Source organism: Ornithorhynchus anatinus, chromosome 6 (assembly GCF_004115215.2).
Source record: "Ornithorhynchus anatinus isolate Pmale09 chromosome 6, mOrnAna1.pri.v4, whole genome shotgun sequence".
In the NCBI taxonomy this organism is placed as follows: domain Eukaryota; kingdom Metazoa; phylum Chordata; class Mammalia; order Monotremata; family Ornithorhynchidae; genus Ornithorhynchus; species Ornithorhynchus anatinus.
Window position 1 is genome coordinate 11531470 of NC_041733.1, and position 27866 is coordinate 11559335.

Genomic DNA, 27866 nt, shown 5'->3' on the forward strand with positions numbered 1-27866 from the left:
ACCCTCACGCTCAACTTTCGAGGCCCCGGTCAACATTTGTGACATTCAGCCAAGCTTCCGCGCACACCCCAGGTGCACACCCCCCATCTCTGAGATAGAGCCTTCTGGGGCTGGACCGGATTTAACTCTGGTATCTCCCACCTAGAGTAATACCCCATCCTGAAGACCACCCCTGGGCACGAAAAACATCTACAAGGTAGCCATGGCAGTTTACCGGCTGCTTCGGGGAGTCCTCCCCCTGAAACATCGATCATGATCATTCTCGGCAGGCAGCTGAGGGGCAGAAGCAGGAAGTTCCCATTTACCTTTATTTGGAATGGTTTCTCTTCCTTACTTCTCACCCCGGATACAGGAACAAAATGACTAGCACAGTGCCCCAGTACTTTCACATACCTAAAAGTGAGGTTATCTATTACCACATGCTTTCTTTGGACCCAGTTGGTCGAGTTCAAGTCACGGCCCTCAACTACTTCAGCTTCCTGAAATAAGCTTCAGCTGGATTTGGGAAGTTATACGTCCCTCGACTATAAATTCACTGTGGGCAGGGAATGTGTCAACCAATTCTGTTGTTCTATTCTCTTCCAAACACTTGGATCAGTGCTCTGCACATAGCTAAGTGCTCAATAAATCTCACCAAATGATTAGATGTAGGAGTCCTCTCTACACTCCAGCAAAATTCTGGGTTCAATTTTTGAGAAGTTTAGGAACAGCCTCCACAGAAACAAAGAAGGGAAAGGGAGTATCACCAGAAAGCCTATCTTACTATTGCCCCTTAAAACATCACTGCAAAAAGACATTACAGAAATAAGTCACAGGACCCCAAAATAGTTCATTATATTTTTATTTTTATAATAAATTTTTCCATTTTGGAAGACAAATTAAACTTTGTGAGAGGCTGCAGAAAATAATATACCATGGTGAGTAAAGTGTAGGGCAGATCATAGCCTCTAATTTTGGGGGGACAGCTCCCTTTCAACCCATGGGATCCCTGAACCCACCAGCCCCCTTCTCCCATCTTCTCCTCTGCTGCTGTTCAACCCCAAAGAGCAGGAGGTGAATAGGCAAAAGAAAGCGTGTCAAGGTGGAGGACACACAAGAGGGCCGCTTCTTTCTGTCTTCTGAAGCAGACATGATGAATTAGGGAATGATTAGAAATTGCAGCGATTTCTATACACATGAATAGTTTAAAAAAGGACAATGTAATTCAAAGCAAAAAAAAAAAAATTCAGGAAGCGTTGACTCTTGCTTTAAGGAGGGGGTTCTTCCCCTCCTATGAAGACTTGACACATTCCTTCTCCTGCTCAATGGCTGAAACAGAAAATGAAAAAGATTACAGAATTACCCTATAAACCCAAGTTCAAGTTTGTCTTCCAGGTGCTCTTAGCTGCAAAGGGCTTTCCCACTGGATTACTAGGCTCTGTCTCCCCGAACCCATTTTCAAACAGTTTTCATGTTGCTTCATGCTTCCTGTCTCTATAGAGATGTTAAAGATGGAATTCTCTGGACTGTAAACTCACTGTGGGTAGAGAACATGTCTACCAACTCTGTTATACTCTCCCTTATGCTTAGAACAGTGCTCTGCACACAAGACGCACTCAAATACCATTGATGATGATGATGATCCCCAGCAGTCAGGCCACGGAATCCATTTGGGCTTTGCATCTCTTTCCCACCATTTCCCCCTTCAGCAGGTTATTCCCAAAAAGACTTGATGAGCAAGTCAAAGATCTCCCTCCAAACGTTTCTATTGATTAATCAAACCAAAAACCAAACCAAAAACCACAACCCCCCAACCAGCATTTCCTCCATAACGCTTCAAACTGATTGGCCTGTATTTCCAGCCCCTTAATTGTGGTCGGTCAGTTGACGATTACTTTCAAGGGGTCGTTCGTGTTGCCTGCCGGGGAGGGGCCTGAGAGTCAGAAGGACCTGCGTCCTTCTAAACCCTGTTCCATCACCTGGCTGCTGTGAGACCCTGGGCAAGTCACTGCACTGTGCCTGAAAAATGGGGCTTAAGATTGTGAGCTCCATATAGGACACAGATGGTGTCCAACCTGATTATCTTTTACCTACTCCAGTGCTTAGTAAAGCGCCTGGCTCGTAGTAAGCACTTGAATACATATTTTTTTTTAAAAAGGGGGCACAACCTCACTTACGGGAAATGGCAACTGAATAGGCAATCATGCTGGAGTTACTAAGAAAAGGCATGAGCAGCACTTTATTGCACCTGCTGGACCACAATAAGCCCAGATCAGCCCAAGACTTTTCCTAAACCACACAGTGTTGAATGCATGGCCAGGATCCCCCAGGGGCAGGATGGCTGAAAGTTTTCGTTTCTCTAACATTGCAGAAACTGGATCCTGATCCCCAGCTGACAACAATACTGCTTATTGGTGTAAGGGAAAGAAGGCCAAAATTCCAGAGTTGGCCAGATTCCTCAGTGATGAGAACACAGAACACATTTGCTCCCACTTGACACACTCCTACACATCCAGCCGAAATTGGAAATCTCAGCATTTCAGCAAAATGCCAGCTAAGTCGGTGCGAAGAAAACAGTTGCCTTTCTGAAGTCCTAGTCCAGGAAGCCTCCAAAAATAAGGTTGCTTTGAGTCATGGTCGTAATTCTTATTTTGGAAACTAGTAGTTGCTTCCTTTTGACTAGGCACTAATTTGTCCTACAGCTGTCTTCCCACCTGGATTGTGGGACAATTATCCCGCTACTCTTATGTCACGTCAGGAAGGTAACGGCTACAATGCAATAGAACGGCAATTTGGAAGGCAACTTCTACCTCTTTCCAAGAACGCGCACTTGCTAAAGTTGGGAGGTGGCTTGGTATATTTCTTGCATTGAGACAAAAGAAAAATTTAAACATGAGGGGGAGGGGAGAAGAGTGGTGAGACCAAAAAAAAAAAAAAGCTATTAATCAGTTTCCACCCCACCCCGACCCACCACAATGACACTTACTCTCCTTCGAGGGGAGTGTGTTCTTCTCCTCCGTGTTGGTCTTTTTCAGTTTCTTCTTGTCGAACTTCTCGACTTCAGACAGATCAGGCTTGTCACACATCTTGACTGGAAAAAAAAAAAAGGGAGAGAAATTTAACACCCATATGGCAGAAGAGTCCCCAACATCCTTACAAGCTATTTGCCAAAATCCACACGGAAACCAACACGAGTAGACGCGTAGTAATCGACAGTATTTAGCACTCATTATGCGCAGAGCACTGTACCACGTGTTTGGGAGAGCACAATTATACTTCAGTGCTCGGAACAGTGCCGGACACAAAGTAAGCCTTTAATAAATCCCACTACGTCTATGATAAAAAGTGTTTCATCCCTGCCGGTCGACAAGCTGGAAGTACTCTGAGGACACTACAGTCGCAAATCTAGAAAGAAGCGGATAATCAGGACACCGGGCTCCCTGCTAAGATGGTGGTGGAAGAATCGCCAAACTACAAGAGGGCATTACTTTGCTTTTATAATGAAGGCCCTCCTTTGAGCACCACGCATTCAGGGATAATATGGTCTCAAATACTTCTCTTCAGATCCCTCACTCAGTGTTTTTTTTTCCTACTACCTCTATGGCCAAGATAGGGACTCCATGGGGAATTTCAAACCTGAAGCGAGCTAGCTTCTCGCACGCGGTCTCGAAAGAAGGAGGAAGAACCAGGAGGGCTGCTGAGATCCCCAGGAAGAGCGGGAGGTTCACACGTAGCTCAGACATTTAGAAAAACTGTTCTTTTGCGGGGCCTAATTAAGCTAAGGACAGATTGCCAACGTTAAGTCGAGTGGGACGGGGCACGGGCCTCTATTTTGCCTTACGGCTTCGGGTGAGATGATGAGAAGGGAGCGGGGCTTTTGGCAGTGAAGAGGCGGTGTGTTCTCTGGGTGGCAGACAGAGGTGGTTTGGGGCATGCTAATAAAGCTGTCCGAGAAAAGCGGTCCATCGAGACAATGGGAGGACTTCTTCAGCAGCAGAGCGCCACCCCTCCTTATGGCTGCATACTAAGCCAGATAGGAGGCACCGTGGCCACACCCTGCTAGCCCAGGCCTCCTCCTTGGACCGAGGAAAACCAACGGGAGCCACCTTCCATCCTTAGCCTCGGCTCCTGGAAGACCCTGCCCCATCCCACCTGCTCCCTGCGGCCGGCCCATCGACCCCGGTTTGAACCTCCGTCGCCTGCAGGGCAGGCAAACCCTCAACCCGCCACACCTTCCCTTCCTCAACCCCAGCAACCGCCCGGACGGAGGGTCGCCCCACCGCAGGACCCCCAGGGCAAAAGGCAGCAGCGCAGCAGGGTGGGGAGGGTCTCCTGCAAAGAGCAGGAGACTGGGGCAGGGGGAGGAACTGCGTGGAGGACAAGGAGGAGGAGGGCGGAAGGAAAGGAGGCGCTGATCACGCCCCCCCCCCCCTTTGTCCGCCTTTGTCTGGAGAGAGACGGGTGGAGCCCCAACTCCCGGCTCCTCGGGCAGGCTCCGGCAATCGGCCTGCGGGATGGGCCCGTTAGGCGTCCGGACAGGTGTGTGCGGGGCCGGTGCGTGGACGGAGACGGGTCATTCATGCATTCGTTCCATCGGATTTATTGAGCGCTTACTAAGTGCAGAGCACTGGACTAAGCGCTTGGAACAGACAACCGGGCACCCGATAAGGACCATCCCTGCCCAATAAGGGGCCCGCAGTCCAAACGGGGGAGACGGGGAGCGACACAGAACAAGGCCAGAAGCTCCTCCCGCCCAACCGACCCCAGTCCCCCGCGTGGGGGGCGGCCCGCACTCCCCTATAGGGGGGGAGGGGGCAAAGGTCACAAGGCTGCAGGCCTGAGGGTGCCGCCCCTTCCCACCGCAGGGAGCTGGGGGGCCCCTCCTTCCTCGCAGCCGGGGGGGGGGGGGGGGCTGGGAGGAGGTGATGCCCCCTCCCCTGCAGACGCGGAAGGCATCACCGGGCCCCCCCGGTGGGTGCACAGGGGGCTCACCTGCGAGGGCGGCAAAGGGCGCGACGGGTGCGAAGACGGAGGTGCGTACAGCTGCAAGACGGCAGAAAGGAGTGGCAGCCCGCCGCGTGGGGCGGCTCCTTATATAGGCCCGGCCTGGCCCCGCCCCCTCAGGCCCCGCCCCTCCCCTCCCATTGGCTGACAGGCCCCGGCCCAGCCGAGGCCCCGCCCACCGCCTCCTTCCTCCTCCTCCTCCTCCATTCTCATTCAATGGGCTTTTCATTCACTCGCATTTAGTGAGCGCTTCCTATGTGCAGAGCGCTCCGCTAAACGGACGATGGCCTTGGGGAAGCGCTTCCTATGTGCAAAGCACTCTTCTAAGGGCGGGTGGTCCCCCGTGGGGCTCCCGGGTCTTCATCCCCGTTTTACAGATGGGGTGACTGAGGCACAGCAGAGTATAGAGAAGCAGCGTGGCTCAGGGGAAAGAGCCCGGGCTTTGGAGTCGGAGGTCATGGGTTCGAATCCCGGCTCCGCCACTTGTCAGCTGTGGGACTTCGGGCAAGTCACTTATCTTCGCAGTGCCTCAGTTACCTCATCCGTAAAATGGGGATTAAGTCTGTGAGCCCCCCGTGGGACAACCTGATTCCCCTGTGTCTACCCCAGCGCTTAGAACAGTGCTCGGCACGTAGTAAGCGCTTAACAAATGCCAACATTATTAATAATAATAATTTTTGTGCAACGCACCGTTCTAAGCGCTGGGGGGGATACAAGGTGATCGGGTGGTCCCACGTGGGGCTCCCGGTCTTCATCCCCATTTTACAGATGGGGTAACTGGGGCACAGAGATATAATAAGAATTATGATAATGGTGGCAATTTGTTAAGCGCTTTACAGATGGGGAACCTGAGGCACAGAAAAGTAATAATGATATTAATACTGATGGCATTTTGTTAAGCGCTTACTACGTGCCGAGCACTGTTCTAAGCGCTGTGGGGGAATACAAGGTGATCAGGTGGTCCCACGTGGGGCTCTCAGTCTTCATCCCCATTTTACAGATGGGGTGACTGAGGCACAGAGGTGTAATAATAATAATGATGATGATGGCATTTCGTTAAGCGCTTACTATGTGCAAAGCACTGTTCTAAGCGCTGGGGGGGGATACAAGGTGATCAGGTGGTCCCACTCTTAATCCCCATTTTACAGATGAGGTAACTGAGGCACAGAGAAGCTCAGTGACTTGCCCCAGGCCACACAGCTGACAAGCGGCGGAGCCAGAATTAGAACCCATGACCTCTGACTCCCAAGCCCGGGCTCTTTCTACTAAGCCACAGTGTACTTTCCAAGCGCTTAGTACAGCGCTCTACACACAGATACGATTGAACGAACGAATGCACACAGTATTGAACTGAATGAACGAATTTATTGAGCTCGTACTACTTACTTGAAAGCTCACCTCCTCCAGGAGGCCTTCCCAGACTGAGCCCTCCCTTTTCCTCTGCCCCTCCTCCCCTGCCCATCGCAGCACTTGTGTATATCTGTACAGATTTAGAATTCTATTTTATTAATGATGCCTATAGAGTTATAATCCTATTTCTCTATTTTGATGCTCTGGATGTCTCTACTTGTTTTGTTGTCCGTCTCCCCCCGTCTAGACCGTGAGCCCGATGTTGGGTGGGAATTGTCTCCATCTGTTGCCGAATTGTACATTCCAAGCGCTTAGGCCAGGGCTCTGCACACAGTAGGAGCTCAATAAATACGATTGAAGGAAGGACTGAATGAAGACTATGTGCAGAGCCCCGTATTAAGCGCTTGGGAGAGTACACTATCCATTTCCTGCCCACAACGAGCTCACAGTCTGGGGCGAGGGGGGGCAGACATTAAATAGAAGAATGAAGACTAGGTGCAAAGCACTGTATTAAGCGCTTCGGAGAGTCCTCTATCCGTTTCCTACCCACAACGTGCTCACAGTCTAGAGGGGGGACAGACATTGATATAAATAGATGAATAAATAACAGATATATAGAGGTTAGGGGAGACAAGGGCACGGTTGAAGGTAACGGGGGCCTCCTCTTCCTCCCCAGCTCGACGGCCCCATCCGCTCATTCGTTCGTACTTACTGAGCGCTTATCGTTCGTTCTTTCATTCAATCGTATTTATTGAGCGCTTACTATGTGCAGAGCACTGTACGAAGCGCTTGGAATGGACAATTCGGCAACAGAGGCGACCCCTGCCCAATAAGGGGCTCACAGTCTAAACGGTGCAGGGCACTGTACTAAGCGCTTGGGAAAGTCCAACCCAGCAAGGCACCCCTCCCCCTGTCTGGTGGAGAAGCCCCCAGCGGGGGCTGGGGAGGGCGGGATGGGGTGGGCGATGCGGGGACAGCTGCAAAGGGTCACCTCGCTGGTCCCCTTCCCCGCCAAGGGCCGTAGGTTTGGACGGTGACCCCCTTATTGGGCAGGGATGGTCTCTCTCTGCGGCCGAATTCTCCATTCCAAGCGCTTAGTCCAGTGCGTGGCTCAGTGGAAAGAGCCCGGGCTTGGGAGTCAGAGGTCATGAGTTCGAATCCCCGCTCTGCCACTTGTCAGCTGTGTGACTGTGGGCGAGTCACTTCATTTCTCTGTGCCTCAGTGACCTCATCTGTACAATGGGGATTAACTGTGAGCCTCACGTGGGACAACCTGATGACCCTGTATCTCCCCCAGCGCTTAGAACAGTGCTCGGCACATAGTAAGCGCTTAACAAACACCAACATTATTATTATTATTATAGTAAGCGCTCTCTAAATCCTACTGAATGGGAATTAAGGCTGCAGGTCTCCGCCCCACCCCATTCCATTCCTCCACCAAGGAGGCGTTGCCTCGACGCCTACACCCATGGGAAAAGATAAATCCACGCTATCTTAAAAAAAAAAAAATCAAAAACAATTCCCGATCAGTTTGGCCCCTAATCCTCCCTTACAGCTCCCAGATTCCTCATTCTTCCCTTCCCCACATTCACAGGGCACGGTTTCTCCCCTGGAATGCCTCGCCCTCTTCTCCGACATGCAGCCCCCCCGCCCTTTCCAGCTCCCCCAAAGCAGCAGACTCACCTCCAGACCCCAAGCACCTCAACACCCGGCCCCACCCAATCTTGCATTTCCCACCCCCCTCCCCACTGCAAACACCCACCACCTAAGGGAAGTTTTTTTTTGGGGGGGGGGGAATCAAGCTTCAGAAGGGAAGTGGCTCCTCAATATGGCTTCTAACCCGCTCTGGCACAAAGCACCGTGTCAGCTCCCAGAGCTGGGACCAGGCCAGATGCCTGTTCTCCCGCGGCCTGCTGCTGCTGCTTTTCGGCGCCGAGCGAACGGGTTTGAGGTTTGACAAACAGAAGGTCTTGCAGCCAGGATGTCCGTTTGGAACGTCAAATGGCCAACGGGTGATCTCTAGCCTGAGAAAATCCCGCTCTCGAACGGAGGAGGCTTAACGGGGTGCGCGGTGGAGGCGGGAGGCTTCCCCGCCGACATCTGATTGGCAAGATTGTGCCGGCCTGACAATTTGGCATTTCTCAGCGGTCGAACGTACTCTAAAGTCAGGTTTATGCAAAGCATCGATCTGCTGAGAGTCACGGGATCCGCGGCAAAAAAAAAAACCTGACACCTGGCACCATTTCCATGACGACACCACCCCCTAGTGCCAAGAGCTCACTCGGAGAAAGTGGGAGAAATCTCCTCGAATCGAATAACCCCAAAATCAATCCATCTGTCGTATTTTTGGAGCACTTCCTGACTGCAGAGTACTCTACTGAGCGCTGGAGAGGGTACAGTATAACAGTCTTGGTAGACAAGTTCTCTGTCTAGAAGGAATGATTCTATTTTTGATTGACTGACAATACCTCTTGTCTTGATGCAGACAACGATGTCTTGATTTTATTTATTGCCACTGTTCTTGTCTGTGCGTCTCCCCCGATTAGACTGTAAGCCCGTAAAGGGCAGGGACTGTCTCTATCTGTTGCCCATTTGTATATTCCAAGCGCTTAGTACGGTGCTCTGCACATAGTAAGCGCTCAATAAATACTATTGAATGAATGAATGAATTCCAAGAGCTTAGTACAGTGCTCTGCACATAGTGAGCGCCCAATAAATGCTGTTGAATGAATGAATGACAGACATGTCCAACCCAATTTGCTCCTAACCGCCCCAACGCTTAGAATATTCATTCAATCGTATTTATTGAGCGTTTACCATTTGCGGACCACTGTGCTAAGCGCTTGGAATGTACAATTCGGCAACAGACAGAGACGATCCCTGCCCAACAACGGGCTCGCAGTCTCCCGGCACATAATAAAGCGCTTCAGATATACCATAATTGTTATTATCGTTATTATTAACAAGGGAGAGTGGCTTAATGGAAAGAACACAGGCCTGGGAGTCAGAGGACCTGGGTTCTAATGCGGGGACCGCCACTTGTCTGCTTTGTGACCTTGGACAAGTCACTTAGCTTCTCTTTGCCTCAACTGTGAAATGGGCATTAAATACTGGTCCTCCTTCCTATTTAGACTGTGAGCCCCATGTGGGACAGGGATTGTGTCCATCTTTTTAAAAAATGATATTTGTCAAGCACATACTCTATGCCAGGCACTGTACTGAGTGCTGGGGTAGATATACTAATCAGGTTGGACGCAGTGAGGGCGGTCGTGTCTACAGTGATGGGAAAGGCAGCGGAAGGACAGGGGTGGGGTGGGAAGAGATGAGGAGTTCTGTTTTGCGCATGTTAAGTTTGAGCAGTCAGCGGGATGTCCAAAATAGAAGTGTCCTGAAGGCAAGAAAAATACCAGACTGCAGAGAAAGAGAAAGATCAGGGCTGGAGATGTAGATTTGGGAATCACCCATGTAGAGATGGTAGTGAAAGCCATGTGAGAAAATAATAATAATAGTATTTGTTAAAAGCCTACTACGTGCCAAGCACTGTTCTAAGCGTGGGGGTAGATATAGGATAATCAGGTTGTCCCCCGTGGGGGCTCACAGTCTTCATCCCCATTTTACAGATGAGGTAACTGAGGCACAGAGAAGTGAATTGACTTGCCCAAGGTCACAAAGCAGACAAGTGGCGGTCCCCGGATTAGAACCCAAGCTATCTGACTCCCAAGCCCGTGCTCTTGCCACTGAGTCACGCGAGACAATGAGTCCTCAAAGGGAGAGAGTGTAGATGGAGAATAGAAGGAGACCCAGAACTGAGCCTTGCAGAACTCCAACGGATGGGAAGTTGGGAAGCAGAGGATCAGGAGAAACAGAGCGAGAATGAGCGGCCCGAGAGCTCGGAGGAGAACCAGGAGAGGGCAGTGTCAGTAAGGCCAAGGTTGGCTATTATTCATTCAATAGTAAGTATTTATTGAGCGCTTGCTGTGTGCGAAGCACCGTACTCCGCGCTTGGAATGTACAATTAATTATTATGGTATTTGTTAAGTGCTTACTACGTGCCGGGCACTGTACTGAGGGCTGGGGTGGATACAAGCTGATCAGGTTTGACAGTCCCCGTCCCCCATATTATCAGGAGAAGGAGGTGGCCGACAGCGTCTAAGGCAGCCGAGAGGTTGGGGGGGATTAGGACGGAGGTGGAGGCTGTTGGATTTGGCAAAGAGATCATCGGTGACCTTTGAAGGGGTAGTTTCCGTGGAGGGAAGGGGGTGGAAGCCAGATTGGAGGGGATCAAGGAGAATATTGGAGGAAAGTGGGAGGCAGCAGGTGTAGGCAACGTGCCCGAGGAGTTGGGAGAGGAATGGCAGGAGGGAAACGATAATAATAACTGTGGTACTTGTTAAGCATTTACTATGTGCCGAGAACTGTTCTAAGCCCTGGGGTAGATACAAGGTAATCAGGTTGGACACAGTCCCTGTCCCTCATGGGGCTCACAGACTTGATCCTCATTTTACAGATGAAGTAACTGAGGCGCAGAAAAGTTAAGCGACTTGCCCAAGGTCACACAGCAGACACGTGGCAGAGTCGCGATTAGAACCCACGACCTCTGACTCCCAGGCCCGTGCTCTTTCCACTAGGCCATCCTGCTTCTAATGGGGAAATGGGGTGGAACTGTGAGGTCAAGGGAAGGGTTTTATGTAGACTGTATAGAACGAATCAACACTATTGTAAGCACTTGGGAGAGCACACTAGAGTTAATAGACACTCTCCCTGCTCTCGAGGAGTTTGCAATCACAGGACGGCCTTCCAGACACTCTCCTGGAGCCTCCACCTATCTGCGGGAACTTTAGTTCATTCATTCATTCAGTAGTATGTACTGAGCACTTACTGTGTGCAGGGCGTTGTATTAAGCGCTTGGTAGAGTACAGTATAACACTAAAGAGAGTCATTTCCTGCCTACAATGAACTTGCACTCCAGAGGGTGATTACTTTGTTTTAATGGTATTTATTAAGTGCCTTCTATATGCCAAGCACTGACTTTTCTGCCATGGGTGACCACCCCCCTCTCCTCCTCCCCCGATTGTCTGGAACCACCATAAAATTCTCACTGGAAGGTTCAGAAACTCAAACATGGGTTTGCAGACTGAAAACTCCAGACTGTAAGCTCCTTGTGGGCAGGGAACGTGTTTTATTGTACTTGGGAGGGTGCAGTGCTCTACACACAGTAAGTGCTCAATAAATACCCCTGATTTTTCTTTTTAGACTGTGACCTGGTGGCCTCTCTCATTCCAATCAATCAATCAATCAAAACCCCTCTCGCCTTAGCTCTCCATCTCCCTACTTGCTCTTGAGAACGTGGGCAAGTCACTTCACTTTTCTGGGCCTCAGTTACCTCATCTGTAAAATGGGGATTGAGAATGTGAGCCCCACCTGGGACAGGGACCGTGTCCAACACGATTTGCTTGTATCCACTTCAGCTCTTAGTACAGAGCTGGGCACATAGTAAGCGCTTAACAAATACCACAATCATTATTATTACTATCGCTCTTCAGGCAGTCGGTCGATCGTTTTTATTGAGCACTTACTGTATGCAGAGCACTGTACTGAGCTGTTGGGAGAGTACAATATAACAATTACCTGCTCACAATGAGTTTAAAGTCTAGAGGAGGAGACAGACATTAATATTCCCCTACTTCTTTCCCCCACCTTAACAAATACCACAGTTATTATTATTACTCTTCGGGCAGTCGGTCGATAGTTTTTATTGAGCACTTAATGTATGCAGAGCACTGTACTAAGCTCTTGGGAGACTACAGTATAACAATAAACTGCCTATAATGAATTTACAGTCTAGAGGAGGAGACAGACATTAGCATTCCCCTATTTCCTTTCCCCCACCTCTGATCCCTTTTTATCGTCCCTCTAGACTGTAAGTTCACTTAGGGCAGGGAATGCGTCTACCAACTCTATTGTATCTTACTCTTCCGAGAGCTTAGTAAAGTGCTCTGCATCGAGTGAGTGCTCAATTAATACCATTAATTGATGGATTGATTGATTCTACCCATCACCCCACCCCCTCAGCCTGCTGGCCCTTCTTCTCCTACCTGGACCCAGGCAGGAGAAGGGTGGCCAACTTCAGTCGGTAAGTCAGTAAAGCAATTGCTCCGGGACATGTGGTTGGTAGGGGTGGTGGGTAGTCCCGGGGCCACAGTGGCCGTTAATGATTTGGAAGCCCCTGCCAATTGGACCAGCATCTGTGAGAACGGTGGCCGGAGACAGGAGGGTGGGGAACACCAAAGCTCTGGCAGGTCAGGGGTCCCCCCGGAGAAGCACTTTAATTTGGGCGGGTATAAGTTATTTCACTCAGTGCCTACTTTGTGCAACAGAGTGCTATACCCGGGTAGGCCAGCTCCAGGGCGGCACAGGGCAGGGGAAGGAAAGTGTCTCCTGAGGCACTAAAAATGCCCACTTCTTGGGCTATTCAAAATGGCCCCCAATCCAGAATCCTAATCAAGATGGCAGGATCCCCTCCGCACCTCCTATGCTATTGCGCATGTGTGCCTCGCCCCCTCTCTCTGCCAGGGGAGGCAGCGAGGCCTCGTAGACTGAGGGTACAGAACTGTAAATCGGGAGACCCAAGTCCTAGACCCTTGTCTAGTTCTGGCTCTGCCACTTGCCTGCTCTGGGACCTCGGGACAAGTCACTTACCTTCTCGGTGCCTCAGTTTCCCCTCCTGTGAAACAGGGATCAAATACCTCTTCCTCTCTTTTATTATGAGCCCCGGGTGGGTCAGTGACTGTGTCCCACTCAGATTATCCTGTTCTACCCCACGACTTAGCACGTAAGAAGCACTTAATAAATACCATCATTATTATGATGCAGGGTGGTCCCCGTTTCCTTTTCATTAGTCACTCCTCCTGCTTTCTCCAGCAATAAAAGTGCCAGTTTGTTTACTAAGTAGATTTATTTAGGCGCCTCAAGATTTCTGTTGGGGGCTTAAATGGCAGCAGGGGGCCAGGGAGAGGTCAGCCGAGGGAGGCGGGATACTGGGGATCAGGTGGGGTGCGGTGAGCAAAACGGGAGTACAGGTAGCCAGAATCCAATTTGGCCTTAACCCCCAGAGCGGAGCACCGAGGAGGCAGCGTCCGGCAGAGGACCCGGCCCCCGGTCTGTACGCCTTCCTGTCGATCCCCGCTGGCCAAATCTCGAGCCCGCGACGGCAGCCCTGCTTCCCGGGGGGCCGACCCCCAAGACCATGGCTACGGCCCTGCTTCCCGGGCCAAGACCCTGCCGCTCAGGGGATCCAGTATCCCTGTGAGTCCGGACACCCGAGAGGGATTTTAAAGTTCAACTGGTGCTCCCCAATTTAAGAGCGGTTGAAGGCCTCTGGCAGACAGAAGGTTCCTACGAGCCACCACTGCAGCTGGGTTAGTTCCTCAACATCCTGCAGGTTGGACACGGTTACGATTCAAAAGACCGGTGGTCAGCCTGCTGGGGTCTCAGGCTGCAGACAGGAAGAGACAGTGGTTTGGATAATAAGGAAGTTAAACTTCTGTGAATCCACAGAGCTTCTAGGACAGTGAGCCCCCTGTGGGGCAGGGTCTGGGGCCAAGCTGATCGATTCCCTGGTGCCCAGGACGGGGCTAAGCACAGTGCTTGACCCATATATCCCCACCGTACATATATATATATAACTTGTTTATTTACTTATTTAGGTATATTAATATGTCTGTTTCCCCCTCTAGACCGTGAGGTCACTGTGGGTAGGGAAGGTGTCTATTTATTGTTGCATTGTTCTCTCCCAAGTGCTTTGTACAGTGCTTTGCACACAGTAAGTGCTCAATAAATACGACTGAATGAATGAAGAAAGCACACTGAACATTTTATTGTCGATGATAAAGATTCTGTCGGACGCCAGGCACGCGTCCCCAACACTGCCCCCCAGGCCTCCTTGCCGGGGTGTCCCCTCTGCCCGCTCCACGGGTGGTCAGTGACTCTTTCCGGGCCCGAGGCTGGGCTTATCCTGCAGGAAGTCATGGATGGCGGTGGTGAGGCCCCAGGTTACGCCGGAGCGAAGGATGACCAGCGAGCCGCCCCGGTAGATCAACAGCAGCTTCCGACCCCTGGCCTCCCACACGGCCCTGGCCGAGGCCCACAGGCCGGGGACGTTCTGCGAGCCCACCTGGGACTGCATGTTGGCCCCGAGGACGCTGAGCGGGTAGAGCACGAGGCTGATGACGGTGCCGTTGATGCTGCCGGACACCAGGGCGGGCACCCAGAGGGGCAGACCTCCTTGCCCTGCCAGGCGGTCCCGGATGGGGTCCTTGAAGGAGAAGTAGAGGGCGGTGCCCAGGCTGTTCCGCAGCAGGATGGGGCAGAAACCCCGGTAGTAGCCGAGGGTCAGCCGTCCCCAGGGGCCGTAGGAGTTGAATTCCCTGAGGATGTTGAGAGTGCTGGGGAAGCGGACGTCCTTACGCCCATCCTGGAGCACGTTCTGCACCCGCTCGAAGGGACTCAGCACGACAGCTTCCAGGACCCCGGACGCGAACCCGGCCGCCCAGCGGTGCTTGAGCAGCGGTGGCTCAGTGGCTGGAGAGAGGAGCTGGAGACATCTGTTGTAGGCCCCGAATTGCAGGGCGCCCTGCATGGTCTTGGTCAGCAGGGGCGGGTAGACGCCTCGGTAGAAGCGGCGCAGGCCCTCACGGCGAAGCTGGCCTACGGCCTTGGGCACGGGCACGGCGTGGATCTGCTGCCGGAACACCAACTTGTAAATGGGGAAGGTCACGATGGTGGTCAGGAAACTGGACAAGGCACCACTCCAAGAGAGACAGCTAGCTTTCCCTTCCACTCCCCCTTCTCTCCGCTTCTCTGGCAGTCCTCGGGTCTCTCCCGCCATGCTTCAGGTGGACTCTTTCTTAGCCCGCAGGTGATGAGATTAGGAAAGAAGAATCTGTTGACTAGAAAAAGCAGAAAACAAGGATGGTTTGGCTGGGTCCCAACTCACGAGGCCTCCAACACCTATATGGATGAAAGGGGGCGGTCACCTTGGGGGCAGGCAATTGATTGCCTCTTTATTTCACACATCCCAGGTGCCACACGTGTGCTCAGTAAATAAATATTGTGCTATTTGTTAAGTGCTTACTTTGTGCCACTTTTCTAAGCATTGGGGTAAATATAAGGTAATCAGGTTGTCCCACGTGGGGCTCACAGTCTCAATCCCCATTTTACAGATGAGGTAACTGAGGGACAGAGAAGTTAAGTGACTTTCCCGAGGTCGCACAGCAGACGAGTGGCAGAACCGGGATTAGGACACAGGACCTCTGACCCCCAAGCCCGTGCTCTTGCCACTAGGCCATGCTGCTCCTCAAGAAATATCTCTACCTTATCATAACTACCACTGAGATGCCACCATGGACAGATAACGTTAGGAGGCTGGGCCTAGAAGAAGCAATCCCAGGTAACCCCAGCTTCTTATGTACCCAAGAGCCAGAGATAGGTGCCAACTGCATGTCCCAGGGAGGCAAGGAAAGCAGAGTTGCCTAGTGGACAGAGCCCAAGCCTGGAAGTCAGAAGACCTGGGTTCCAATCCTGGCTTTGCCAATTGCTTGCTGCATGACCTTCAGTGAGTCACAACTTCTCTGTGCCTCAGTTTCCTCAACTGTAAAACGGAGATTAAATACCCGTTCTCCCTCCTACTTAGATTGTGAGCCCCATGTGGGACAAAGACAGTGTCCATCTTGATTAACTTGTAAATCTACCCCAGCACTTATAAGAGTGTTTGTGACACATAGTAAGCACTGAACAAACACCTTAAAACAAACCAAAAAAGAGGGCTGGGAATCGGGGCCTGGATTCTAATTGCAGTCACTATTCCTGCTCTCTCTCCTACTTAGACTGATGGCCCCACATGGGACAGAGACTGTGTTTGATCTGCTTATGTTGTAGCTACCACAGTGCTCATCAGTCTGACCTCCTCTGAGGGGTGAAGGACCCCATGACCAGCAGCACTCCACACACTCAAATTCAGCAGGCATCTATCAGAGGGGTTCAGTAATTTTTCACCCAGCAGGGAACCCACATTTCGGGGAGCTGCCGGCCCCCAAACTACAAGCTCCCAAATGAGAACCACTCAATTAATTAATCAATGATATTTATTGAGCACTTACACAGAGAAACAACGTGGCCTAGTGGAAAGAGCATGGACCTTGGAGTCAAAGGATCTGGGTTCTAATCCCGGCTCTGCCATGTGTCTGCTGTGTGACCTTGGACAAGTCACATGTCTAAAACTGAGCTCCTTATCTTCCCTCCCAAACCCTGTCTTCTCCCTGACTTCCCTGTCACCGCGGATGGCACGATCATCCTTCCCGTCTCACAGGCCCGCAACCTCGGTGTCATCCTTGACTCAACTCTCTCATTCACCTCACGCATCCAATCCGTCACCAAGGCCTACGTGCCTCACCTTTACAATATCGCCAAGATCCGCCCTTTCCTCTCCATCCAAATGGCTATTGTGCTGGTACAAGCTCTCATAATTCATTCAATAGTATTTTCATTCAACAGTATTTATTGAGCGCTTACTATTTGCAGAGCACTGTACTAAGCACTTGGAATGTACAATTCGGCAACAGATAGAGACGATCCCTGCCCACTGACAGGCTTAATAGCCCGACTGGATTATTGTGTCAGCCTCCTCTCGGATCTCCCTTCCTCCTGTCTCTCCCCGCTCCAGTCTATTCTTCATTCCGCTGCCTGGATCATCTTCCTGCAGAAACGCTCTGGTCCTGTCACTCCCCTTTTCAAAAAACTCCAGTGGTTGCCTATCGACCTTCGCGTGAAACAAAAACTCACTCTTGGCTTCAAAGCTCTCCATCACCTTGCCCCCTCCTACCTCACCTCCCTTCTCTCTTTCTACTGCCCACCCCATACGCTGTGCTCCTCTGCAGCTCACCTCCTCTTTTCCCCCCATTCCCGCCTATCCCGTCGTCAATCCCGGCCCACATCCTACCTCTGGCCCGGAATGCCCTCTCTCCTCACGTCCACCAAACTAACTCTCTCCCCCTCTTCAAAGCCCTACTGAGAGCCCACCTCCTCCAAAACGCCTTCCCAGACTGAGCCCCCCTTTCCCTCTGCTCCCCCTGCCCCCCACCCTCCGCTCCTTCCCCTCCCCCCAGCACTGTGCTCATTTGTATATATTATTTATTACCCTATTTATTTTGTTAATGAGGTGTACATCCCCAGGAGTCTATTAATCTTGATGATTTTGTCTTGTTTTTGTTTTGTTCTGTTTTGCTTTGCTATCTCCCCCATTTAGACTGTTAGCCCGTCATTGGGCAGGGATTGTCTTTATCTGTTGCTGAATTGTACATTCTAAGAGCTTAGTACAGTGCTCTGCACATAGTAAGTGCTCAGTAAATACTGAGTAAATACTGAATGAATGAATGAACTTAACTTCTCTGTACCTCAGTTACCTCAACTGTAAAACCTCAACTGTAAAATGGGGATTCAATCCTACTCCCTCCTACTTAGAGTGTGAGCATCATGTGAGACAGGGGCTGTGTCCAACCTGATTAACTTGTCGCTACCCCAGCGCTTAGAATAGTTCTTGGCACATAGTAAGCGCTGAACTAGTACGACGCTTTTCGGGAGCTCACCAAACCCTGGCTCCACCACAGCCCAGCTCGAGGTCTATAAAAGTAGTAGTAACTATAACATCTAGTAATAACTGTGGTATTTGTTAAGCACCTCCTATGTGCCAAGCACCGCACTAAGCGCCGGAATAGATAGGAGACCACCAGGTTGGACACAGTCCCTGGGCCACAGCTACTGAATTTCCATTTTATAGATGAGGACACTGAGGCCCAAGGACACGCAGCAGGCAAGTGGCAGAGTTGGGACTAGAATCCAGGTCCTCTGATTCCCAGGTCTATGCGCTTCCCACTAGACCTTGCTGCTTATTGTAAGTTCTAGAAACCCCCACCACGAATTACCCACGGGCATTCAGCCTGAGACAACCACTGGATGGCAAACCACCCTTCCTGGCTATAGTTTCCCGGAAGATCAGGCTACAGCCCAAGAAACCCCTGAAAAAGGAGGCTTACCTCTCCAAGTCACCACAGCAGAACCCAGGAAGCCCCTGGGTGCTGACACCCTCCCAAATGGTAGCAAGCTCCTCTTCTCTTCAACACCCACACACACTCACAACCACCCAGCGTTTATACTCCGGCATCGTCCGAAGTCCCCTGATGTTGGCACCTCATAAAAAGCCGGAGGACCGGAGCATTTGCACCTTGGAACGCCAGACACATCTGGTCTAGGGGTTGTGGGCAGGGACTCAGTCTCCTTTCAGTATGACTGGATCATTAGCTTCCCAGTTATTTCTCCAACCCTTCCTGGATCCTGAAACCTTTGGCTTTCTGACCTCCTCTGACCTTCCCCAGGTGCTAAAAGGGTTTCCTGGTGTTTTGTGCTGGGTTTCAGGATCCTTAGCAGGCTTGGAGGGGAACCCATTTCTTCATCTTTTTAGACCAAGGAATAACTGCTCACTTGAACAAGAATGTAAGCTCGTTTATATTGTCGTTTATATTGTACTCTCCCAAGCCCATAGTACGATGCTCTGCACACACTAAGTGCTCAATAAATACGACTGACTGACTGACAACCCCAGCTCCAGCATCTTCTACAAGGGGAGAAGAAAGAGCCTTTCCGATTTTCCCTTCCACCTTGTACCCACCTAGCAATAGGAACTCTGCAGATTTCTGCCCCTTGAGCTGCCCAAATAGCCTTTTAAAAAGCTAGACTTTGGGAGCAATCCAAATTTGAGGAAGAAATTTGAGCTTTGGTGATTTTTTAAAATTATTCTCATGGACTTTCAAGGACTAGCAGGTGTGCACACAGGATCCTACTTCCTGTACATACTGTCAAGTAAACTTTCATCAAACTGAAACTGATGCCTGGGCAGGTTTCGTCTGAGGGAAGGGCCAAGGAAGCCTCAAGAACAATCCTAAACCGCGCCTGGGGTTAATATAAATTCTGCATGAACGCAGGAGCCATGTTTTACCTCTGTTGAAGGCAGTGTGGCCTGGGAGTCAGAGGACCTAGTTCTAACCCCAAGCTCTGCCACTTGTCTGTTGTGTGACCTTGAGAAAGTTACTTCACTTACTTCAATTACCTTTTCTGTCTAATGGGGACTTTCCTCCCAGGGTCGCACCTGGAGAGTTTCCAGTACTCTACCAGTCTCGACTACAGGAGGGAGAGTCGAGTAGATGCATAACCATTCCATTGCTAGCTTGTCCAATGGCTAACGAGTGGAAGGCAACCTGCTACAAGTCAAAACTCCCCTGTGCTGGGCAGCAGCGGCAAGGAAGAGAGTCGAGGGTGGAAGGAGGCGATGGTAAACCACTTCTGTATTTTTCCGAAGAAAACTCTATGGACACACTACCGGAACGACTGCAGGTGGAGGCAGGGTGTTCTGGGAGAGATGTGTCCACGTTGTCGCTACGGGTCGGAGACGACTTGACAGCATAAGACAAGACAAAATGGCGATTAAGACCGTGAACCCCATGTAGGACTTGGACTGTTTCCACTCTGATTTGCTTGTATCTATTCCAGTGCTTAGTTCTGTGCCTGGCACAGAGTAAGCACTTAAATACCAATAAAAAAATGAAAAAAGCAGCATACAGAGTAAGCACATACCAAATACCATAAAGCAAGCAAACAAACAAAAAAAGGTCTGGGAGTCAAGAGGTTTGGATTCTAATTGCAGTCACTATTCCTGCTCTCCCTTCTACTTAGACACAAAGGGCACGGGCCTGGGAGTTAGAGAACCCGCATTTTAATCCCAGCTAGGCTGCGGTTCACCTCACTTCTCTGTACCTCAGTTTCCTCATCTGTAAAATGGGGATTAAAAACATGTTCGTCCTCTTATGTAGATTGGGAGCCTTGACCTGATTATCTTGTATTGATTCTAGGGTTTAATAATAATAATAACGTTGGCATTTGTTAAGCGCTTACTATGTGCAGAGCACTGTTCTAAGTGCTGGGGGAGATACAGGGTAATCAGGTTGTCCCACGGGGGGCTCACAGTTAATCCCCATTTTACAGATGAGGTAACTGAGGCACAGAGAAGTTAAGTGACTTGCCCACAGTCACACAGCCGACAGGTGGCAGAGCCGGGAGTGGAACCCATGACCTCTGACTCCGAAGCCCCGGATCTTTCCACCGAGCCACGCTGCTTCTTCTTCTTTAATAAAGTGCTTGCAACCCCCTCCCCTACTTTCCCATCCTTCCCTGCAGTATCCTCAGAGGAGATCTCCTCCCTCCTCGCAAGTGCCACCCCCTCCACCTGCGCCTCGGACCCCATTCCCTCTCACCTTCTTAAAACCATCGCCCCTGCCCTCCTCCCTTCCTTAACTTCTATTTTTAACCACTCAATCTCCAAGGGCTCCTTCCCCTCTGCCTTCAAACACGCCCACGTCTCCCCCATCCTAAAAAAACCCGCTCTTGACCCCACTTCCCCCTCCAGTTATCGTCCTATCTCCCTACTACCCTTCCTTTCCAAAATCTTAGAACGAGTCGTCTACAATCGATGCCTAGAATTCCTTAACTCCCATTCTCTCCTAGACCCCCTCCGATCTGGCTTCCGTCCCCTCCACTCTACCGAGACTGCTCTCTCTAAGGTCACCCGTGACCTCCTTCTTGCCAAATCCAATGGCTCCTACTCCATTCTGATCCTCCTTGACCTCTCTGCTGCCTTTGACACTGTCGACCATCCCCTCCTCCTCCATACCTTATCTCACCTTGGCTTCACGGACTCTGTCCTCTCCCGGTTCTCCTCTTACCTCTCTGGCCGATCATTCTCGGTCTCCTACGCTGGAGCCTCCTCCCCCTCCCATCCTTTAACTGTTGGAGTTCCTCAAGGGTCAGTTCTTGGCCCTCTTCTGTTCTCCATTTACACTCACTCCCTCGGTGAACTCATCCGCTCTCAAGGCTTTGACTACCATCTCTACGCAGATGACACGCAGATCTACATCTCCGCCCCTGTCCTCTCCCCCTCCCTTCAGGCTCGCATCTCCTCCTGCCTCCGGGACGTCTCCACCTGGATGTCGGCCCGCCACCTAAAACTCAACATGAGCAAGACTGAGCTCCTCATCTTCCCTCCCAAGCCCGGTCCGCTCCCAGACTTCTCCATCACCGTGGATGGCACGACCATCCTTCCCGTCCCGCAGGCCCGCAATCTCGGTGTCATCCTTGACTCGTCCCTCTCGTTCACCCCACACATCCTATCCGTTACCAAGACCTGCCGGTTTCACCTCTACAATATCGCCAAGATCCGCCCTTTCCTCTCCACCCAAACGGCTACCTTACTATTACGGGCTCTCGTTATATCCCGGCTAGACTACTGTGTCAGCCTTCTCTCTGACCTCCCTTCCTCCTCTCTCGCCCCGCTCCGGTCTATTCTTCACTCCGCTGCCCGGCTCATCTTCCTGCAGAAACGATCTGGGCATGTCACTCCCCTTCTTAAACAACTCCAGTGGTTGCCTATCGACCTCCGCTCCAAACAAAAAACTCCTCACTCTAGGCTTCGAGGCTCTCCGTCACCTTGCCCCTTCCTACCTCTCCTCCCTTCTCTCTTTCTACCGCCCACCCCGCACGCTCCGCTCCTCTGCCGCCCACCTCCTCGCCGTCCCTCGGTCTCGCCTATCCCGCCGTCGACCCCTGGGTCACGTCCTCCCGCGGTCCTGGAACGCCCTCCCTCCTCACCTCCGCCAAACTGATTCTCTTTCCCTCTTCAAAACCTTACTTAAAAATCACCTCCTCCAAGAGGCCTTCCCAGACTGAGCTCCTCTTCCCCCTCTACTCCCTCTGCCATCCCCCCTTTACCTCTCCGCAGCTAAAGCCTCATTTTCCCCTTTTCCCTCTGCTCCTCCACCTCTCCCTTCCCATCCCCACAGCACTGTACTCGTCCGCTCAACTGTATATATTTTCGTTACCCTATTTATTTTGTTAATGAATTGTACATCGCCTTGATTCTATTTAGTTGCCATCGGTTTTTACGAGATGTTCTTCCCCTTGACGCTGTTTAGTGCCATTGTTCTTGTCTGTCCGTCTCCCCCGATTAGACTGTAAGCCCGTCAAACGGCAGGGACTGTCTCTATCTGTTGCCGACTTGTTCATCCCAAGCGCTTAGTACAGTGCTCTGCACATAGTAAGCGCTCAATAAATACTATTGAATGAAGTGCTTAACGGGTACCACTGTTCTTAGGTTGAATGCTCCCAACCTCCAAGTACGGTGCTGTGATACCAGAAATAGTATTTTTTGAGCGCCTAATAGGTGCAGTGCACTTTAATAGAAACTGGGTAAGTATAGAATAATGGAATGACTTTTTCCATGTTCCACCTGTGAGAGAGGGAAAAGGAGAGGAGACCCCTTCCTCCTCTCTTCGAGAGAAGCGGGGTGTCAGTGTCATCAGGTGATGGGGAGAAGGAGTGAATGGTGAACAGGTCTACCGCCCACCTCCTCACCGTCCCCCGCGCTCGCCTATCCCACCGTCGAGCCCTGGGCCACGCCCTCCCGCGGTCCCGGAATGCCCTCCCTCCTCACCTCCGCCAAACTCATTCTCTTCCCCTCTTCAAAACCCTACTTACAGCTCACCTCCTCCAAGAGGCCTTCCCACACTGAGCTCCCCTTCTCCCTCTGCTCCTTCTACCGCCCCCCTTCACCTCTCTGCAGCTAAACCCTCTTTTTCCCCCATTTCCCTCTGCTCCTCCCCCTCTCCCTTCCCATCCCCTCAGCACCGTACTCGACGGCTCAACTGTATATATCTACATCACCCTATTTATTTTGTTAAGGAAATGTACATCGCCTTGATTCTATTTATTTGCTATTGTTTTAATGAGATCTTCATCCCCTCGATTCTATTTATTGCTATTGTTCTTGTCTGTCCGTCTCCCCCGATTAGACCGTAAGCCCGTCAAAGGGCAGGGACTGTCTCTGTTACCGATTTGTCCATTCCAAGCGCTTAGTCCAGTGCTCTGCACATAGTAAGTGCTCAATAAATACTATTGAATGAACGGATGGATGAATGAAAGGTCAGGAACAGGTCATGGATGAAGAGGAGTGTGCCCCTAATGAAGCAGGGATTCCACAGATCACAGTGGCATTGTGTGGGGTGGGAGAGGGAGTTGGAGGGGAGGACAATGGGTGGGGAAGCAAGGAGGGGTAGGGGTGTGGAGGGTTTGTGGGCAGAGTTGTGTGTGCCTAGCGGATAGAGCACGGACCTGAGAATCCTAAGGACCTGGGTTCTAATCCCCGTTCGGCCACTTCTCTGCTGTGTGACCATGGGCAAGTCACTTAGCTTCTCTGTCCCTTGGTTACCTCATCTGTAAATGGGGATTAAGACTGTGAGCCCTATGTGGCACAGGGACCGTGTACAACTTGATTATCTCGTATCTACCCCAGCGTTTACCACAGTGCCTGGCAGAAAGTTCTTCACAAACACTACTTCTAAAAGAAAAACAAAAAACACGAGGAGCTAATCAGGAGTGGTATGGGGTTCAGCGGCCGCTCTCTTCTCAAAATTCTAAACGCTGTGAAAGCGTCTGCTTTCTCTGCTCTGTTCCGGAGGGGCAACACGGTTTTTCCATATCCGTGAACTTTGGGGATTTAATAGTCGCCCCATCCTCGACTGCACAGAACTTATGTATGCATTTATAAATTATATATTATAAATTATTTATACCCTCTTTCTCCAACTCTAGGCTGTAAATTCATTATAGGAGGGATATGTGTCTACCAATTCTGATGTAATGTACTCGCCCGGGCACTTAGTATAGTGCTCTGCACACAGTAAACACTCAATAAATAATTGTTTGACAGGGCCTGGAAAGGGAGCCAGCCCCACCCTCTGGCAGAGTGCTTTCCATGCCACCCCCACCCCCCGCCAACCGCCTTTCCTCTCGCCAACCCGTTCTTACTCCACCCCAACCCGGCGCTGGCCTCCGGATCAATTCTGTTCTGGAAGAAAGAGCATTAATTTGGCCCGGCCAGCCGGGAACTAAGACCAAATGCAGTTTGGGAACTACGTCTCATTTCTATTATCACATTTCACTTCCATTAGGGCTACTGAAAGCTGCCGGGGGTGGTCATCGGGCCCTTCTGTGGTCACGGGAAATGTGTGTGTGGCGGGATGGCTGAACGCTTCGGACCACAGGACGGCCCAGCGCCCCCGTCCTCATTAACCACGTTCCGAAAGATGCTCTTTGGCTGCATAGCTCAGTTGGGCACGAACCATTCCCGGGGACTACATTTTGGCCTCAAAGGCACAAACCCACCCAGGTTCGGGGACCCTTTTCCTATCGAAGGCCACAAGGGCCACATTCAGCTAAGACCACTTTTTCCAGGCCACTCATTGGGGATGGACTGTCCAGCTTTGTGCTGCCAGCTTCGCCTGCAGGGTGGAGGTGGGGCATCACAGTAAATTCCTGAGCAAACTAGATGATCCTATTCCCGGTTTCACTTAGCTTCCATTTATTCTCAGGCTAATAGCTCAGACACGTTAGATCGCCATCCTTGCTTGTATTTTTAAATGCATCAGGCAGCACTAGAGATTCCTCTTTAGGGTCTGCAGAGATGGTGATTAGAACTGCAGGGATGTGTTCATAGCAACGTAACTAATCAGAAGAAGATGTCACCCTGATTTACTCCCTTTATTCATCCCCCCCTTCCAGCCCCACAACACTTACTGTCTGTCTCCCCTTCTAGATTGTAAACTTGTCGTGGGCACAGAATGTGTCTGTTATACTGTACTCTCCCAAGCGCTCGGTACAGTGCTCTGCACAAGGTACGTGCTCAGTAAATAGAATTGACTTTCCGACTCAGGTGACAGGAGGCAGTAACCTAGAGCAGGGATAGGGATGGAAAGTAGAAAAGCTAATGGACATGATGAACGTGCCTGATTTTCAAGATTTAAAACCTCTGGGTCAGGAATAAACATCCCCACAATGCAACCGGGATGGCAGTCATCCTGTGCTGCTGGGGAGAGTAGGAAGGGCCCATCTCTCCTCTATTATCAATTTTAGAGAAGATAATTCATTTATTCACTCAATTGTATTTATTGAGCATTTACTGTATGCAGAGCACTGTACTAAACACTTGGGGGAGTACAATACAGTAATAAACAGCCACATTCCCTGCCCACAATAGGCTTACAGTCCAGAGTTGGGGAGACAGACATCAATACGAATAAAATTACAGGTATATAAATTACATGGGCCCAGTTCTCTTCCTGTCCAGACGTGGAGAACCTTTTCTGAGGACCAAAATAAGGGTCCTGGGGTCTTTTAATAACAATGATAGAAGATTTGTTAAGTGCTATTTGCCAAACACTGTTCTAAATGCTAGGGTAGATACAAGGTAATCAGGTTGTGCCATACGTGGCTCACAGTCTTAATTCCCATTGTATAGTTGAGGTAACTGAGGCACGGAGAAGTTAAGTGGCACTTACCATTAAAAAAAAGAGAAGCGAGTTGAGGGGAAAACAGCATGGTCTAATAAAAAGAGCAGAAGCCTAGGAGTCAGAGGACCTGAGTTTTAATCCTGATACTGCCCCTTGCTTGCTGTGATCTTGGGTCTGGGCCTCAGTTTCCTCATCTGCACAATAGGGATTCAATATCTGTTCCCCATCCTTAGACTGAGTGCCCCATACAGTACAGGGACTGCATCCGACCCGATCATCTTCTATCTACCCGGGCACTCAGTACAGTCCCTGGAACATCATAAGCACTTAAATATACAACTATTACTGGGGGCAAGTTTCAAATAAGACAAAACTGAAAGCAAAACCAGAGAATTTATCTTGCTGTGAACTATCGAAGTCCTGAAATGCAGTCTGTCAAAGAGCCAGTTTGAGAATCAAAATGTCTATCCAAGACCATTCATGAAACTGGAATCCCAGCAGGACTCCGTAAGACAAAGAACGCAGTTAAATTGATCAATGGTATTAATTTCATCACTTACTATGGGCAGGGCACTGTACTAAGCATTTGAGCGATAGATGCAAGAGGTAGTAGACACAATCCCTGCCCTGAGGAATTTACAGATAATTTAGAGAAGCAGCATGGCTCAGTGCAAAGAGCACGGGCTGGGGAGTCAGAGGACGTGGATTCTAATCCCAGATCCATCATTTGTCAGCTGGGTGACCTTGGGCGAGCCGCTTCACTTCTCTGGGCCTCAGTTACCTCATCTGTAAAATGGGGATGAAAACTGTGAGCCCCATGTGGGACAACCTGATTACCTTGTATCTACCCAGGGCTTAGAACAGTACTTAGTACGCTCTTGAATCCCAAAATTATTATTATTTTGCAGTCTAGGGGAAAGCAAAGCTAGAGGCAGTTGTGAGTCTGGGGTCTTCTGCTCTCCGCCTGCTCGTCTCACTCCAAACTCCGTGCTTTCCCAGAGCAAGGCCCTGCCACTTTAGATGGGGATGTGCACGGGAATTGCTCGGCGCTGTTCAGCGTTGCTTTAGGGAAGGAGGGAGTGGGAAGGGTGAAGCGGGGTACCTGAAAGATGTCTTTGAGCCTTCAAGGAAGGGAGGGGAGGGAGCAGCGTAGCATAGTGGAAAGAGCAAGGGCTGGGAGTCAGAGGTCGTGGGTTCTAATCCCAGCTCTGCCACAGTTTAGCTGTGTGACTTTGGGCAAATCACTTGCTTCCAATCAATGGCCTTAATTTCAGCACTTACTGCGTGCAGGGCACTGTATTAAGCGTTTGAGTGATACCATACAAGAGTTAGTGGATGCACTCCCTGCCCCAAGGAATTTACAGCGAATTTAGAGAAGCAGTGTGGTTAAGTGCAAAGAGCACAGGGTGGGAGTCAGGGGATGTGGATTCTAATTCTGCTGGGTGACCTTGGGCAAGCCACTTCACTTCTCTGGGCCTCAGTTCCCTCATCTGTAAAATGGGGATGAAGCCTGTGAGCCCCAAGTGGGACAACCTGATTTCCTTGTATCTTCCCCAGCGCTTAGAACAGTGCTTGGCACATAGTAAGCGCTTAACAAGTGCCATCATTACTATCATTAGTAGTAATAAGCACTTAAATGCCATCATTAGTAGTAGTAAATGCTAACAAAAGTCATTATTAGTAGTGTTTAACAGATGCCATCATTAGTAGTAGTAAGCACTTAACAAATGCCATCCCTATTAGTAGTAAGCACCTGAATGCCATCATTATTAGTAGTGAGTGCTTAACAAGTGCCATTATTAGCATTATTATTAGAAGGTGGGATTGCAAACCACTTGGGGAGGGAGGGGGAGAGAGAGACACGTGGTTCCACATGCTGCTCTTTTGTGTTCTACCTTCTGCTGCAGCCTCTCCCTCGGCCGGCGGGCTCTCGAGCCGGTCCTTCCCGCGGAGCTCCGCTCGCCGCTCGGATGCCGGGCTCAGCACCAGGCTGCCGGCGGGCCACGGCCAGCCACTGCGAGCAACGGCGAGCCCGAGGCCCACCCCCGGCACCAGGCGATTGGCCCCGCCGACCGCCACTCACGGCCT

At 50.7% G+C, this 27866-nt stretch overlaps 2 protein-coding genes and 1 non-coding gene across 3 annotated transcripts; 1 reads left to right on the forward strand and 2 right to left on the reverse strand.

The window, feature by feature from the left end:
- Positions 1 to 825: 825 nt before the first annotated feature.
- Positions 826 to 5069, reverse strand: TMSB15B (thymosin beta 15B). Its single transcript, XM_001513731.5, has 3 exons — positions 4972 to 5069; positions 2966 to 3070; positions 826 to 1308 (listed from the first exon to the last, which is right to left on the reverse strand). Exons 2-3 carry the CDS (start codon positions 3063 to 3065, stop codon positions 1271 to 1273), a joined length of 138 nt encoding a protein of 45 aa, XP_001513781.2. The 5' UTR covers positions 3066 to 3070; positions 4972 to 5069; the 3' UTR covers positions 826 to 1270.
- A 9112-nt stretch (positions 5070 to 14181) lies between these two features.
- SLC25A53 (solute carrier family 25 member 53) lies at positions 14182 to 27736 on the reverse strand. Its single transcript, XM_029067861.1, has 2 exons — positions 27674 to 27736; positions 14182 to 15281 (listed from the first exon to the last, which is right to left on the reverse strand). Exon 2 carries the CDS (start codon positions 15218 to 15220, stop codon positions 14312 to 14314), a length of 909 nt encoding a protein of 302 aa, XP_028923694.1. The 5' UTR covers positions 15221 to 15281; positions 27674 to 27736; the 3' UTR covers positions 14182 to 14311.
- On the forward strand, positions 19514 to 19651 carry LOC114812981. Its single transcript, XR_003760594.1, has one exon. It is a non-coding gene; the product is annotated as a small nucleolar RNA SNORA7 (small nucleolar RNA).
- Positions 27737 to 27866: the final 130 nt, after the last annotated feature.

What these genes read in the sequence shown, in the direction of transcription:
- SLC25A53 (XM_029067861.1), bottom strand. Translation starts at nt 15,220, where the DNA reads ATGGCGGGAGAGACCCGAGGACTGCCAGAGAAGCGGAGAGAAGGGGGA.
- TMSB15B (XM_001513731.5), bottom strand. Translation starts at nt 3,065, where the DNA reads ATGTGTGACAAGCCTGATCTGTCTGAAGTCGAGAAGTTCGACAAGAAG. An exon ending in CACACTCCCCTCGAAGGAGA is followed by an intron (nt 1,309 to 2,965) that starts GTAAGTGTCATT and finishes TTTCTGTTTCAG; the next exon opens with CCATTGAGCAGGAGAAGGAA.